The sequence below is a fragment of the Elgaria multicarinata genome, chromosome 6 (genome assembly GCF_023053635.1).
Source record: "Elgaria multicarinata webbii isolate HBS135686 ecotype San Diego chromosome 6, rElgMul1.1.pri, whole genome shotgun sequence".
NCBI lineage: Eukaryota > Metazoa > Chordata > Lepidosauria > Squamata > Anguidae > Elgaria > Elgaria multicarinata.
The window spans coordinates 81,859,174-81,876,740 of NC_086176.1; the positions used below are offsets into that span (position 1 = coordinate 81,859,174).

At 40.2% G+C, this 17,567-nt stretch overlaps 1 protein-coding gene across 1 annotated transcript in view; it reads right to left on the reverse strand.

Annotated features, from left to right (window-relative positions):
- Window positions 1-17,436, reverse strand: part of MSH3 (mutS homolog 3) — an 89,553-nt gene extending 72,117 nt beyond the window's left edge. The window contains exons 1-8 of the mRNA XM_063129668.1: window positions 17,242-17,436; window positions 14,488-14,611; window positions 12,800-13,008; window positions 10,678-10,890; window positions 9,471-9,587; window positions 7,324-7,443; window positions 6,113-6,253; window positions 4,297-4,463 (exon numbers count right to left, since the gene is read on the reverse strand). Of these exons, the coding sequence (XP_062985738.1) occupies window positions 4,297-4,463; window positions 6,113-6,253; window positions 7,324-7,443; window positions 9,471-9,587; window positions 10,678-10,890; window positions 12,800-13,008; window positions 14,488-14,611; window positions 17,242-17,436 (1,286 nt within the window). The remainder of the gene's footprint in view (window positions 1-4,296; window positions 4,464-6,112; window positions 6,254-7,323; window positions 7,444-9,470; window positions 9,588-10,677; window positions 10,891-12,799; window positions 13,009-14,487; window positions 14,612-17,241) is intronic.
- Between the last annotated feature and the right edge of the window lie 131 nt (window positions 17,437-17,567).

Sequence of the window (17,567 nt, forward strand, 5' to 3'; positions counted from 1 at the left end):
GCACTAACCAAAATCAAATATTGTAGGACCCTCTAGTGGTGAAGTGTTTATCACAGCAAATCATTTCATTATACAACTTTTCTATTTGAAAAATTAAAGCATGCTTAGGGTTTTAATTCCAGATTAATTACATACATTTAGCCTGTAAAGGTGACTTATAGAATCGTAGAATAGTAGAGTTGGAAGAGGGCTATAAGGCCATCGAGTCCAACCCCCTGTTCAATGTAGGAATCTACGTTAAAGCAATACTGACAGATGGCTGTCCAGCTGCCTCTGGAATGCCTCTAGTGTGGGAGAGCCCACGACCACCCTAGGTAACTGATTCCATTGTCATACTGCTCTTATAGTCAGGAAATTTTTCCTAATGTCCAGACGGAATCTAGCTTCCTGTAACTTGAGCCCATTATTCCGTGTCCTGAACTCTGGGATGATCGAGAAGAGATTCTGCCCTCCTCTGTGTGACAACCTTTCAAGGTTTCTTGGAGACAGTAGGAAACGCCTAGTCCCCCATCTTTTATGCTATATCTTTGAAGATTTTTAGGAGACAATTTTTGGTAAAATAATTACCATTTGATCAGATTCTTGGGCTCAAGGTGGGGATAGTACTTATAGGCAATTGGCAATCAATATTTCTGTTTTCGTTTCTGCTTTTCAGGTCCTATTGGAAATCCGTGTATTTGAGGCAAAAACAAAATTGCATTAAAAAGTTTTTAAAAATCTATAAAATTCTTTTCCCACTGATGAGGACCTTGTGGGTCGAAACGCGTTTGGGATTTATGAGGACCATTCTGTTCAAATTTTAAGTGTACATATTTGTTTTATGATTAAATATATTTTCTATGGACACATGATTTTATTTCAACAGGCATAGTTACACTAGAATTTGACATATTGTTTCTAATCAGTTTCCTTAAACCCATTTAGTTTTCGGGCTCTGTGAAACCATCACTGTGGTCTTCCACAGGATTCACTCTTGTCCCCATGCTGTTTAACATCTACATAAAACTTCTGAGTGGGATCATCTGGAGTTTTGGAGTATGCTAACACATTTTTTTTTCCTCTATTGCAAGCAGATGTGGTAATGGATGTGCTGAGTTGCTACCTGGTCTCAGTAATGGACTGGATGAGGACCAACAAACTGAAGGTCAATCCAGGTAAGACTACAACACTGTTAACAGGTGATTGCTTAGTGCGGATGGGTGTGCAACAAGTTCTAGAGGAATTATACTCCCCATGAAGGAGCAAGTGTACAGCTTGGGGGTACTCTTGGATTCATCATTATCAATGGAGGGACAAGTGACCTCCATGGCACGCAGTGCCTTCTATCAGCTTCAGTTGGTGGCCCAGCTGCGACCCTATCTGGATTGAGCTAGCCCCGTTTTGGTGGCCTACACTCTGATTTACTGCAATGTGCTTTACATTGGGCTGCCTTTGAAAATGGTCTGGAAACTGCAGCAAGTGCAAAATGTGGCAGCCAGATGTTGACCTGAACTAGGTGTTCTGGCCTACCTTTACTGGCTGCCAATTTCTTTCCAAGCCCAATTTGATGTGCTGGTTTTGGCCTGTAAAGCTCAGGATTCCAATACCTAAAGAGACACCTCTCCCCAAATGAACTTGCCAGGATCCTGAGATCGACATCTGAGGCTATTCTGTGTCCTTCACCCCAGAAGATGTTCAGAAGGTAGCAATGAGAAAATGGGCCTCCCAATGAAGAAATGCTCTCCTGAGGGGAGCTCATCTGACACCAACTTTTTCATCTTTTAAATGCCTGATGAAGAAAATTCTCTTGTCCCAGGCATTTTGCTGTTCACTCCTGTGCAGGGTGGAGGAATGGATTTTTGTCCTTTTGATGATCTTTTATATGTATATTTTGTAAATTTGTCTGATTTTAATGAGTACGTTATTTTATATATATACTACTTGGTCATTTTAGTTTTGTTTTATTATTTCTTTGTAAAGCACTTCAGGGTTGTGTGAAGTGACACATAAATGTAATAATCTAACCAGCTAACTAACAACCATTAACTTTGAGTCAAGCTTCAATTCTAAAATTAAAACCTGCTAATATTTGCATATTTTTCTTGCCTACTATTCCTAATGAGGTGAAGAACAGATTTAAGGGACTAGATTTAGTAGATAGGGTCCCGGAAGAACTATGGTCAGAAGTTTGCAACATTGTCCAAGAGGTGGCAACAAAAAACGTCCCAAAGAAAAACAAAACCAAGAAGGCAGGATGGCTGTCTGCTGAGACACTGGAAGTAGCCCAAGAAAGAAGGAAAGCAAAAGGCAACAGTGATAGGGGGAGATATGCTCAATTAAATGCAAAATTCCAGAGGTTAGCCAGAAGAGATAAGGAATTATTTTTAAACAAGCAATGCGCAGAAGTGGAAGTAGACAATAGAATAGGAAGGACAAGAGACCTCTTCCAGAAAATTAGAAACATCGGAGGTAAATTCCAGGCAAAAATGGGTATGATCAAAAACAAAGATGGCAAGGACCTAACAGAAACAGAAGAGATCAAGAAAAGGTGGCAAGAATATACGGAAGATCTGTATAGGAAGGATAATAATATCGGGGATAGCTCAGACGGTGTGGTCAGTGAGTTAGAGCCAGACATCCTGAAGAGTGAGGTTGAATGGGCCTTAAGAAGCATTGCTAATAACAAGGCAGCAGGAGACAACGGTATTCCAGTTGAACTGTTTAAAATATTGCAAGATGATGCTGTCGAGGTGATGCATGCCATATGCCAGCAAATTTGGAAAACACAAGAATGGCCATCAGACTGGAAAAAATCAACTTATATCCCCATACCAAAAAAGGGAAACACTAAAGAATGTTCAAACTATCGGACAGTGGCACTTATTTCACATGCCAGAAAGGTAATGCTCAATATCCTGCAAGGTAGACTCCAGCAATTCATGGAGCGAGAATTGCCAGATGTTCAAGCTGGGTTTAGAAAAGGCAGAGGAACTAGACACCAAATTGCCAATATCCGCTGGATAATGGAGAAAGCCAGGGAGTTCCAGAAAAACATCTATTTCTGTTTTATTGACTATTCTAAAGCCTTTGACTGTGTGGATCATAACAAATTATGGCAAGTTCTTGGTGGTATGGGGATACCAAGTCATCTTGTCTGCCTTCTGAGGAATCTGTATAACGAACAAGTAGCAATGGTAAGAACAGACCATGGAACAACGGACTGGTTTAAGATTGGGAAAGGAGTACGGCAGGGTTGTATACTTCCACCCTACCTATTCAACTTGTACGCAGAATACATCATGCGACGTGCTGGACTTGACGAATTCAAGGCTGAAGTTAAAATCGCGGGAAGAAACATTAACAATCTCAGATATACAGATGATACCACTTTGATGGCTGAAAGCGAGGAGGAGCTGAGGAGCCTTACGACGAAGGTGAAAGAAGAAAGTGCAAAAGCTGGGTTGCAGTTAAACCTCAAAAAAACCAAGATTATGGCAACCAGCTTGATTGATAACTGGCAAATAGAGGGAGAAAACGTGGAGGCAGTGACAGACTTTGTATTTCTGGGCGCAAAGATTACTGCAGACGCTAACTGCAGCCAGGAAATCAGAAGACGTTTACTTCTTGGGAGGAGAGCAATGACAAATCTTGATAAAATAGTTAAGAGCAGAGACACCACACTGACAACAAAGGTCCGCATAGTCAAAGCAATGGTATTCCCCGTAGTAACCTATGGCTGCGAGAGCTGGAAAATAAGGAAGGCTGAGCGAAGGAAGATAGATGCTTTTGAACTGTGGTGTTGGAGGAAAATTCTGAGAGTGCCTTGGACTGCAAAGGAATGATATTAAAGACAAAACTGAAGTACTTTGGCCACATAATGAGAAGACAGGATACCCTGGAGAAGATGCTGATGCTAGGGAAAGTGGAAGGCAAAAGGAAGAGGGACTGACCGAGGGCAAGATGGATGGATGATATTCTGGAGGTGACGGACTTGACCTTGGGGTAGCTAGGGGTGGCGACAGCCGACAGAAAGCTCTGATGTGGGCTGGTCCATGAAGTCACGAAGAGTCGGAAGCGACTGAATGAACAAACAACAACTATTTTAATAAATAACTAAGTAGCTTTACAGTCCTCAATAGACCATAAATGCCTTAACAACAACTTTCCATTTCCTTTCAACTCAGAATATTTTCACCTAGCCTTAGTTCCCAGTTTAATTTTATATCATCTGACTCCCCCCATTGGTGCCTTGGTCTATCTCAATGGCACTGATATCCAAATCAAAACATCAAATACATCTACTACTTAGAAACTTACCTTATAGAAGTCATAGTGTTGATAAGCTTTTCAGTTTGATCTGACACATATTTGGGAAGAATAATCTCAACAGGCTGCAGGCGCAAAATTAGACTTTCCAACTCTAAACGAACTATAGAATCCTGAAATCTGTCATAGATAACTTCTCCTGTAGTAGGCTGTACAGCCTGAGAAAACAAATGTAAACATAATAAAATATTTAGTCAGCAATCCTATACCCATTTACCTGGAAGTAAGCCTCACTGAACATAATGGTACTTCTTAATAGATAGATATAGGAATGCACTGTTAATTTATTAAATTGCTATTTTAGCATAAGCCTATGCAACTCCAAGGTTGCTTGCATCTATAACATGGTTATTGAACACCTAAATGGAGAAATTTGAAGACAGCTATAATGAATCAGCAAAGAAACATATCATTCAGTTTCAGCTATTTATGAAAAGGCTTTTTCCCTAGGGAACAATAATAAAATGTAAAAATGAGAAAACGGAAAAATAGAATGGTCTAAATAAGTTTGTTATCCCAATTTACACCCATAATTCTACATGAGTTTACTGACAATCACATCCCCAAACACTATAATACTATATAACCATGCAAAATGTATTAAAAGTATACAGCAGTTAAATTCATCGACCTGGTTCAGATGACATGACAACTCATTGTGGGTTAATTTACTTTCGAGGAGCTGTAATGTGTGTCAGCCACCATTATGAATATGCAAGCCCTGGCCAGGATTTCTTATGTCTGAGCCTGGCAAACGGGGTCATTTGAGGATTAAACAGCTCTCAGATAACCCATGGTCTGTTTTAGGGTTATGCAACAGTTGTTTAAGTCTTCAATAACCCCTTCCTTCATGAATTTATCTAAATATTTTAAAGGACATCTACACTTGTGGCCAGCACTACATTTGGTGATAGTTCATTTCTTAAATTAATGGTGCATTTTGTGAAGTAGTACTTCAATTCCTTGCATCACTGTCAATTATTTTTCCTAAGTGAAAACAAATTTTAGTATATGAGAAGAGAGAGAACTAGATTCTCTGAGAAGTGTAAATAGGTTTTTCTTTGCTAACCTAGAACAGAACTTTACCATCTCAGCAAGTGACTGTGTGGATCCATTGCTGCTGTACATGAGCAGACAAACAAGGCATGACATTCTATAGAGGCTATCAATACCAAGCAATTTTCAAAATTTGCTTATATCAGGTTGTATCTAAGTTAGTTGCACTTAGTTCCCATTCAAATCAATGGGGCTCAGGTGCAACACAGTCTATCCAATTTATAAATTCTTGTATATAAAAAAAGAACACCTAGCTTAGACCCAAAGAAGCACTGGAAGGGTGTCAGCAAAATATGATATTCCTCACCTTGGCAGTCCCCTGGAGAGCCTCTACCAAACAACTGGAGACTCTCCAAAATGATTTGTGTTGTAGTGAGGGTGGGGGACACATGGTAACAGGATTCATCAGATGAACCTTTGTTGAGTGGGAGCTTCATTCACAGATGCTTTCCTCCACCACCACCACCCAATTTTTGGCCAACCTTCATCCCCACAGTCCCTTCACACCACAACCCACCCCATTCAAGAGAGGCTTTTTGAAGAACCCGAGGAGCTGCCAGGGAGGAAGGGACGAGAAAGTCACCTTCTGCCCACTCATTTCAGCTGGCACTTCTGTGGTTCCAAGTCCAACAAATGGTAGTACACCAAAATGTAGTTAAGATATATTAACTTCTTTATGAACCCACTCAAGCTATAAATGAGTACAAGTATAAAAAAAGTCTCAAGACCATAGAAATTCCTCAATACTTACCACTATGCCTATGACAATGTCCTGACTCTTATCCCTAAAATTCTCTTTGCTTTCAGAGATACAGAGGAGATAATTATCACAGACATCAGATGGCATTTCCTCAGCATCCAAAAGATTATCAAGCTTCAGAAGAGGATTCACATTTACCAAATGTTAAGGAAAACAGATGTTTAGATAAATCGTAGTTCTTACATAGTCCAATGTACCATGGTTTATTGGATTCAGGTAATTACATCTGAACCGAACCACTGTGTGAAAAATACTCTCTCACACTTCAGTCAAGGTCATTTGGGTCACCCCGAATTCTAATATTATGGGAGAGGGAGAACATTTTGTTTTTCAACATGATTCATTTTATAAAACTCTATTAACCTCCCTTTGCTTACTCTTTTTTAACCAACTAAAAAGCCCCAAATGCTTTTGCCTTTTCTCAAATGGAAAATAATTTAATTTTCCTGATCATTTTAGTTGTCTCTCTTTAGCTTCGTGAAACAGACGAACAGTATTATTGATATGATCATATCATAATGTGTGCCATCATATACCGATATAATGTAATACCATTTGAAGACAATGAAAAACAATCAGGTATAGAAAAGCCATTATTTCTAGCTTGACAAAGTTTGGGGTGGGGCAGGGACAGAAAAAGGATGTATGTGTTAATATAGAACCAACTGCCTGCCTCGAAAGGAGGATTAGTTATATTATTATTATTATTATTATTATTATTATTTATATAGCACCATAAATGTACATGGTGCTGTACAGAGTAAAACAATAAAATAGCAAAACCCTGCCGCATAGGCTTACATTCTAATAAAATCATAATAAAACAGTAAGAAGGGGAATGCACCAAACAGGCACAAGGTAGAGTAAAACTAACAGTATAAAAGTCAGAACAAAATCAAGTTTTAGAAGCTTTAGAAAAAAGAAAAGTTTTTAGCTGAGCTTTAAAAGCTGCAATTGAACTTGTATACAATACTAGTCTACTCAGAAGTAACATGAAGTTCAAGGGTGCTTACTCTGAGATAAGTGAATGCAGGATTGCAGCCTGAGAAAATATGGAGCTTCTGAAACAGATATGAAATAGGTATGGGAAGACAAATTTCATCATGAAGAAAAACTGGATGCAGCTCAATATATTACAATATTTTGACTTTACTATAGTTACTCCTAATAAAAGCAATCCATATCAATTAAAATATAAGGATATCTTCTCCTAGAATTGTAGATTTCGTATACAGTGCAGTTAGTTTTCGGGCAAAGAGAGAGCTTCTGTTTTCTCCAACAGCCTTCAAAGCAGCAGTTTCTGTTTGTTTTACAACTCCTACCTGCAAAGGAAGCAAAAATAAAGCAACTAAGAAACAATGAGATATGAAAAAAAATCACATTTAATACTAACAGTATGGAATTATAGATGGGTAGGGATAAAAATCAGGCCTATTAAATCATTCCAACTACAACTTTCTTATCCTGTAACCCTGATATAGTGTACACTGTTCTTGCACCACATTTAAGCAAAGGAGCAATGGGTTTTTTCTTTAATCTACATAATGAAGCTCACCATTCAATAGAGAAGATACAAAACAGGAGTAAAGGAAGTGTGGAAAAACTACTAAAATATAGCAACTAAGATGCAATGAATATTAGCTAATTTCTATACTTCGTACAAAATTAGCCCATTCAATGCAGCTAAACAAATGACTGAAAAACACTAATTTCACTGCCATAGTTATGTTATTTTGATGTTGTTCTGCATGTAGTGCTGCATCTTCTCAGTGCCATTTCCCCCTTCAGTCTCATTGTCTTTTAATCTAATTAACTGTGGTTTTCTACAATTTTGCTCACCTTGCTCAATATAGTGACTCCTAAGCCAGGCTCTGGCAACCAAACTGAGTGCAAGGCTTCCTTGCAACATTAGATCTGCAGAGGAGAAGAGATGATCCCCATCCCCTCTCCAAACATTAAGTCGGAGTGATTGACACTAGCATGAATTCACTACACCAGTGTGGTGTAGTGGCTGCAGTGTCAGACTGGGAGTCGGGAGATCCGGGTTCTAGTCCTCACTCGGCCATGGAAACCCACTGGGTGACTTTGGGCCAGTCACAGACTTTCAGCCCAACCCACCTCACAGTGTTGTTGTGAGGATAAAGAGAGGAGGAGAATTATATATGCCACCTTGGGTTCCTTGCAAGAAAAAAGGCAAGATATAAATGCAATTATAAATAAAAACAAAATAAATAAAACAACACTTCCACTTCCCTTTCTGGCTCTGAACAGGAGAAGTATAGCTGAAGTGCATTTGTGCCTGCCAGGTAGTTGGAGCTTGAACCGTCCAACAGCTGTAGAGGCCAAGAAAACTGGCATACCTCTGCAATCCCTAGTCAATTCTGAACTGGAGGGTCATGTTGGCTTGCCTTTGCACTTGAGAGATACAACCCAAATCAGAAACAACGCCCCTTGAGGCTGGAGCATGTTCTGGAGACCACAAAATTTTGGTTGGTTATCAAAGCAATTCAAAATTTGTCAACACCTGATCACAACACTAGGATGAAGGTAATGTCACAGGTATCTGTAAATAAAATCACAAGGGTTGCCACAGCCAATAATTAAATAGCATATTAACATAAGAAGAGCCATTCTGAATCAGACCAAGGGTCCATCTAGTCCAGGACTCTGTCCACACAGTGGCCAACCAGCTGTCGACCAGGGAACCACAAGCAGGACATGGTGCAAGAGAACCCTCCTACCTATGTTCCCCAACAATTGGTGTATACAGGCTTACTGCCTCTGATACTGGAGATTGCACTGAGCCATTGATAGCCTTCTCCTCTAAGAATTCATCCAACCCCCTTTTAAAGCTTCAAACTGATGGTCATCACCACATCTTGTGGTAGTGTATCCCAGAGTTTAATTATGTTTTGTGTGAAGAAGTACTTCCTTTTATTTGTCCTGAATCTCCCACCAATCAGCTTCATGGGATGACCCCAGGTTCTAGTATTAAGGGAGAGGGAGAAAAATGTCTCCCTATCCACATTTTCCACACCATGCATGATTCCACACCATGTACCATCTATCATGTCTCCCCTCAGCCTCCTTTTTTCCAAGCTGAACAATCCCAGCTGTTGTAACCTCCCCTCATAGTGGAGATGCTCCAGTCCCCTGATCATTTTAGTTACCCTTTTCTGCACTTTTTCCAGCTCTACAATATCTGGGTTCCTAATCTATTAAAAAGGCTGAAACAAAAAGTGCTAGTAGGGGGTAATCATCTATTTTGAAAATAATATTTTAATTTATTTGTAAAAAAAGAAAAGAAAGACAACTATGAAACAGTAAGCTCAAATAAAAAGAGCCAAACCTTATATCCCTTTGCTACAAGACGCCGAATATGAACAAATAGTCTGTGAGTTGGTATGCTTGCAGTCATAAAGTTGTGATTTTTATGACAGAAGATGTTCAGCTCCTTAGCGGCAATCTATAAAACATGACAATAATTAGCAATTCATTCTGACAGCCCTGCAAATGTCATAGAACTCTTGTGTGCATATAGCACCTGCTTAATGAGGACATATCCATGAAATAAATAGAAGTAATCTTCAAAAAAAAGTCCCCAAAAACAGATAGAAGAAAAATACAACCTTGTTAACATGATACTAGCTATGAATTTTATATCATTCTACCTGGAGATACAGAAGCTCAAATCACACAATCACATTAACTTTTTAAAATCCTTTTCTTTTCCAATATTAATCTGATGCGCCAACCTAGTTTTTCAATATAAGAAAAGCTACAGATAAGGTTATGCAGAAGCAACAGCATTCTGCCTTGCAAACAACTGCATTGTAGATATGTTGCTAAATGAATAAATACAGTGCCAAAGTTTTTCAAATAAACTTAGATAAAGTAGAGTCTGTCCAGGCCCACGCAATCAGCATGCAGTGGCTGTGGCTATGTCCTCCTCCTCCAATAGATACGCATGGCCATTCCACCTAGCTCCTTGTGCACTTGGATACTTGTAGAAAAGGGCTGCACAAACGTTTCAGTGCAAAGGGGGCTGTACAAGCATGCACATACACACCACAGGTGCAGTGTGTAGTTTCTCTGCATCTCAAATCTCTGTATGTCTACTCTTAAGTAAGCAGGACTGAATCACTCAGCAGCATTTTTTAAATAGTTTCTCTATGTCTACATAGAAGTAAGAATGGCTTCTCACAATTAAGCAAGGCAAACCTCTGCAGGACAAGCCCCAGAAGTAAGCAGGAGTGAATACTTCAGCAGCTTCCTCCCCTGGCCCTTCTCAATCCCCACCATCCCAGCAGAGAAAAGCTCTTTTCTCAAATTAGCTGATGACTGGAGATAAGAGTTTTTCCCTGCAGGGACAGGCTCTGAGAAGGAAACTGGTAGGGAAGATCAGCTGAGCTGCTGTACCACTGACTTCATGGGCTGCATGCGGGCTGCAGGTTGTGCATCCCTGATTTAGAGATTTCACATTCAAACCTTCATGCACAATATTAGTAATAGCAATGTATAAATGCAACACAATGCTGTTGTCAAAAGTGCTTTACCTCGGCATCATCTCCAAAAAATCTGTACTTATAACCACACTCAACACACAAAATAGCATCTTTATACTGATTTTTCATTTCTAGAAACTGGAGCTCAAGCGGTGTATATACACTTTTGGTTGTTTTATTGAGAGTTGTATGAGATGTATTTTGAGTGTCTTCAATATTTGTTTTCGAGGCAGAAAATGGGCTCATGCTAAGCCACGTCTCTTCCTATGAGCAGAAGAAAACACATAAGCATGAAAAAACACATAATTAAACACACAGTAAAAAAAATAGTGTGATTTGCTCTGCATTAGATACATGTTACAATTTTCCAGTCAGAACTAAGAAATTAATCTAGATCTAAATTCCAGCCCAACATTTTAACTTCATAGCATCCTAACTTCACAAACCCTAACTCGGTGATAGAGTGCCAGGACTGGACCCAAGAAGTAAACAGAGTTGGGAACCCTGCCAAAGCTGTAAAATGTAGCTTGCATTCCCAAATGTAATCCAAGTAATAATTCAACAGAAAGGCAACGGTAGCTACTAAGCTAATGAGAAAATAGTGATGAAAAGGTGGAAGACAAAGTACCTACGGTGCAGGAACAGAGACAGCAGAAACTAGGGTCACATATATGGACAGTATTAATTATTAAAGTGGGATCATTCACTTTTAGTTTGGAGTCTGAAGCAAGCTGAAGATCAAGGATGAAGACTAGAAACCTCCCAGTTATTACTAATAACTGCTGTGACAGCATAAATTGGAGTGTCCATCTTTATTTAGGATCACATTTAGAAGATGGACAAGTTTTCAGAAGCCACACCCTTCTCTTTATAACAACACTGTTAAAATGAATGGGGAGGGGGATTAGCAGGTCATCTACTTTTTAAGCCAGCACTGCAAATAAAAAAAATGTTCTAGCCGCAGATGTTTGGACTAGTCTGCCTGCTTTGTTATTGGTGCCCCATCAACAAACTTTTTCCAGTTTATCAAAGTTTTTCTGTCTGGTTCCCTATCTGGTATTTTAAGCACATTATTCAAAGACTAAAAAGCTAAATTTTCAACATGTAGAGAAAATTTGGGAGCACAAAGTCTATTAGATGTCCTTTGAGGAGCAGAAGAAAAACTGCAGTCATTATTCTACCGATACCTGGAATGATCAGTCTACATCTATAAAACCTTGTAAACCAATGATGGGCTGCAATTCTATACCTACCTACCTGGGTGTAAGTCCTGCTGAATTCAAGGAAAATTCTACCACTGTCAAATATCATTATTTTAGCATTAATAATCACATATCAATTAACCAAGAAATTCTAAGTACAAGCAGAGCAGATCTCCCAGCAAGGGCAGAAGATGGAAGGATTGTGGGGTTTTTTGTTGTTGTTGTTTTGTCTTTTTCTCCCTGCAGAGCGGAGGTTTTCCATTTTCCCTTCCACTGGTTACAATGGGAGGGAAATCTCCTACATTAGCTCCAACTCTCCCAGATCTTAACCCCTCCTGCAATTACTACAATTCTGTTCAATAGAAAATATTACATACTATTAAGAGTAACAGTTATTTGATACCTAATAATGCTTTTTGGAACATTTATAGATTATGAATCTATAAATTAGTAGGGCATTATTTTTGAACTCAGCATACATTTTAAAATGTCTTCATTAATAAAAGACTTTCAGCTCATTGTGTTTTCCAGCAAATCATCAGCTGCAGATTCAATTAACTTTAAAGTCCTAATTAAACCTAAAATCCCCCATACACATAGGTTTTCTATCAGGAACTTCTCCCATCAATCCATCAAACACTACGTTAAAGAAAGAGGAAGCTTAAAAGTAGTTTCAGATTGAATTTTCAAACTAATAAAAATATTTTAGAAAAAACAAGCTTGAGATTGCACAAGGGAACTCCTGATGCAAAAAGGAAAAGGGAAAGAAATGTGCATGAACTGCTTTTCTTTTACACATGTTACTGACTCTTCTGAACTGTAACCATGGTCATCGAGTTCTATCTTCTACTGAACCAAAACTTTAAACATCAGACTGCCCCCAGATTTAGGAACAAATTATTGCTGACTTAGCAACCCTTCACATTTTGGAGGGCAGATGCTGAGTTAAGAGGTACTGAAAAAATGCTTACCTTACTAACGTTTTGAGAATGCCGGGTGCCAGTCATGTCATCATTTCCAAGCACAGAACGTTGGCATTGTTTCAAATCCACAGATTGGATTCCATGAAATGCCTCTGAATGAATTGTACTACTTGGATGCTCCAAACGGTTAGAAAACTCTCTCAATCTATCAAGGGTTTTTGAGCATATTCGAGGGCTGGTATATTTCTTTGGTTCTCCTTTATTAGCAAATATAGGCAAAAAACTTCTTTCAACATAAACTCAGTATGTCCAAGACTGAACTTTTCTTATTTTCTCCCAAACCCTCCTATTCCCGTTGCATGCTTTCCTCAACTACTATCCTACCGTGTTGATACTGACCACTTGGTAAAACCTCTGATCTGGCTCTGGTTATCTCTCACTTTGGGCATGTCTACACCAGCCCTTTTTTCCGGGGTTATCCCTGGATCATCCGTGTGTCAAAATGATGCACAAGGGATCCCAGGGTCAGGCAGGGACGACCCCTCCATTATGCCGGGATAACTGGTTTCCTAGTTACCCCGCTTTTTGCTGTAGTCCCGGGACCATCCCAACGGCCGCAGCTGGTGCGCTGTGCATTCCCAGGGCCTGAAATGGGCATGGAGCCGCACAGGGTGGCTCCATGAACTGGGGGAGGGGCAGCAATTTCACCATCCCATGGGACCCACAACACCTGGGTAATGCTACTTTTCTTGCTTCATTCAAATTACTCATCAAAACTCACCTTTTCTGGGAATCCTTTAGCATAAAAAAACCCTCCCCAGTTCCCATGTCTTACTCACTGTAACTGTGTCTATAACTAAGCCCATCTAATGCAAACAACTACATATTGCTTCCTTCTTTATCCTTGCCTCCATTTCCTTGCCCATTTAGGTAATGTACAAAATATAAATGGAAATCAAACATTTAGGCTGTAATCCTATGAACACTTAACCAAGGAATAAGCCCTACTATACACAGTGGGATTTACTTCTGAGCAAACATGCATACGATTGTGCTAATCCTGAATCAAGAAATGTGCATATGCAGCAGGATCAACCTTGTAAACAGATGGTCAAGTACTTTTACCTTTGACAGAACTCTCACTGGAATCTGACAAAATTAACATTACATCATCCAATCCCTGAACGAGAGACAGTGCAATCCTATACATATCTATGCATGGGGGTTACTCCCAGGAAACTGGTTATAGGATTGTAGTTCAAATGCTCATTAACCTTGTGCTGCTCCCAGATTCCCAGGTGACAACAGTGGGTACAGTTCCAGAGGTACCCCCTCACCCCAGGTTTCTGGAGCAGCTTCTGGATCGGGGGGGTGGGTTACATGATATAGGCTAATTGCCTTCAGTATCAGAGGCAGTAAGTTTATATACATCAATTGCTGGGGAACATCGGCAGGACAGCGCTATTGCACCCATATCGATTGTGGATTCCTGGCCAACAGTTGGTTGGCCACTGTGTGAACAGAATGCTGTACTAGATGGACCCTTAGTATGATCCGGCATGGCTCTTATGTTCTTATGTAAACTATAGTAAGAAGGCAGAACCTCGGTACTCCTGCAGCAGATTAAAAAAAGCTTGGCACCCAGATCTCAGACACTGAATGGCCGGGGATGTCTAAAAAAAAAAAAAGCCACGTTATTATGATAGTCATAGCCAGACAATTTATTCAGAACTCACCAGTGTCCAGCATACTCACTGTACTCCCCTCTTCCTTTATTCTACTTTGCAGAGGCTTTGAACTCTTGTCAATATGTTCTATGTTTTTTACAACTCTTCTTTTTTTCCCAACAGGTTCACAAGCCTGCAAAACAGTAATTCAAGCAAGTTCAATTTGTTTGTACTATGAAATAAATTAAATGGTAAACAGAGAGCAGATAGACCTATCCAAAATGAGGAACAAGCTGTATACATCTATTCAGGCTACGATATGAAATTTTTATTGTTGTGTAAATGCAATAATTAAAAAAATACAATACCATGTGATTAAGCATGGTGCAAAATTTTTAGAAGCACAGAAAACAAATGAATAGAATTTGAGATTTTATATTCTTTTGTATCAGCCTTCCCTATCGGGGTGTCCTCCAAATGTTTTGGACTTCAACTCTCATCAGCCCCATTCCAATGTTCAGGAATGCTGGGAGTTGTAGTGAAAAACATCTGGACGGCAGCAGGTTGGGGAAGGCTGTTTTATATGAAAGACAGTTGAAGATTTCAAGTTCATAATTAGCCAATAATATCTGACACATACCTTCTTGACAGTTTGGTTTTTGTTCTATAGAGTCCTGTGTTTCTGATACTATAGCAGTCGTTTAATGTAGTTCTAATCTATTCAGACAATAATTACAAATCCACTAATTGTGTTTACTTTTAAAAGTTCTAAAATATAATAACTTTATGAGCAAACTAAGCTATACATAAATAACTTTAGGAACAGAAAGGCTGCTTTATGATCCTAAAGCAGACTTCACCAACCTGGTGCCCTCTGGATGTTTTGGACTACAGCGCCCAGCACTCCTGACCATTTGCCATGCTGCCTGCAGCTGATGACAGCTGAAGTCCAAAATATCTGGAGGTCACCAGGTTGGGGAAGTATTGCTTATTTCCAATTTCCCCTCAAATTTCCAATTTTTCCACAGCATCAAAATTTCCAGAAATTTTACATCAATAGACTCACATTATTATTCTATTATTTCAGGAAAATTCTATGCCACTTTCATTTTTAAAAAGTCCAAATCATTGTACAAGATAAAAACATGCTAAAATGGAATAAAAACCAATAATTAAAACAAAAAAACAATTATAAAGCATTAAAACTTCATAAAAATAACGAAGTTACCGGCCAAGGAAACACCTGGGCAAACATGTTTTTAAGTTGTCGATTGAAACACTCCACACTAGGAGTCCACCTCAGCTCAATATGGAAGATATTCCACATCGTGGGTGCCGCAACAAAGAACCCCCTCCCCCATGGTCAAGCTAAGCAGGCCAGCGAGATCTTTCCCTCAGAACTTGGAGACCAGGGATGGCCGGTCTCAGTTTATTTGGATGCACAATCTTCCTGATAGAACTCACTTCTCTAGAGAAATCAACCAGAGCTTGGCTACACCTTACATCTTTTGCTGCATTTACCCCTGAGCACTGAGTATAGCATTTTTATATGTGCAAAATGTGTTGCAATGTGTCATTCTCACCTTAAATGGAGTTGCTTGAAACTAAACCCCACGTATTTACAAGAAACCTATGAGGCTCGGTATCAATTCTCTGTATCTTATAGATACAGAACAGCTGTTGTGGGCCGATTTGCAGCCTTGGCAAATCAGGGCTAATGTGTAATGCAAACCTGCGCTTCCAAGGACATTATATCAGATAGTTAGCCTTGGACAAGGATGGCTGGGTTCAAAAAGTCCCTTTTACACCATTAAGCTCACTGGATGGCTATGTCATATCATATCCTTTTTCTCTCAGGTTAATGTACATCATAGATTTCTTATAAGAGCAAAATAGTTATTCTTTTATGAGTTCCTTAGAAGTGCCCTATTAGATCAGATCAAGGTCTATGTAGTCCTGCATCCTATCTTCCACAGTAGTCAATTAGAGGCTTCTTGGAAACCCACCTAAAGGCAATAGCCCTCTTCCTCTGTTGCGCCCCAGCGTGAACATGGAGGATTAATTTAGCTATCATAGCCAATAGCCACTGACAGACCTATCCTCCATGAATTTGTTTAATCTCCTTTATTTTCTTTTGTCTACCCTGAATCAGCAGCCAAATCAATTTTGTTGGGTGCCCACGTTCTAATATTATGGGATACAAGTGTGTCAAAATGGGCAGGATAGAAGTGTCAAAATCAATATAAAAGATATAGAGCCTTTTAAACATAGCTTTTCAAAAAAAAAGATTAGCAGTTCTCTACAGTCACTCAGTCCCTCTAGTATCACTTCTAATCACTATTCGGAAAGTCAGTTGTGATTATCTACAAGACAAGTAGTGTGCTTAACTCTGGTCAAAATACTCAAAGACTAGAATGGAAGGTGACCTTAACACAAGGGCCCAAGCTTCCCCAAATGACTTTAAGAAGTGAGCTACATTAAGAGGGAATTCTAGATCCTGAGAGGCCTCAAGAACATTACTTGTTCCAGGGACATTATGGGGTGTGAAGTACTCAGCTTTGTAAAATAGGAGGACAGCTTTATCCAATCTGGCACCCTCCAGATGGGCTGTACTACAACTCCCAGCATCCCCCAGGCAGTCACGGCACACCTGGAGGACACTAGTTTGGAGACAGGTAAATTGGGGGGGGGGGGGGAGATGACGGGACCGTGCTTCAATAGTACAAAGAGAGGAGGATGTTAGAGCAGGGTCAGTTAGTCAGTCAGACACACACCGCCACCCGCCTCCCCCTCAGCCCCGTCCCGCTACAGCCGGGCGCGCACCGTCTGCACGGCAACCGCTGGGGCCGCCGGAGTGCCTTCGCTTCTCTCCTCAGCCGAGCTGAGGGCGGCAGGAGGAAAACGAGCCGAGGCAGAAGCGGTTGCCTGCAAGCATCCCACGGGCTGGAAGAATTTACTTAACACCGGCTGCCCGCGGGACCCGCCGACAGAGTTAGGCCTCCTTCGCCCTCGGGGCATTATAGACTCGGAGGAGCAACAGCAGAGAGGAAGGCAGCGCGGCCCTGCTGCGGCGAGGATCCTTCGGAGAGCCAAGCAACCTGCCTCGATGCCGGCTTCCACTTTACGGCAGCAAAAGCGCGCGGAGCCCG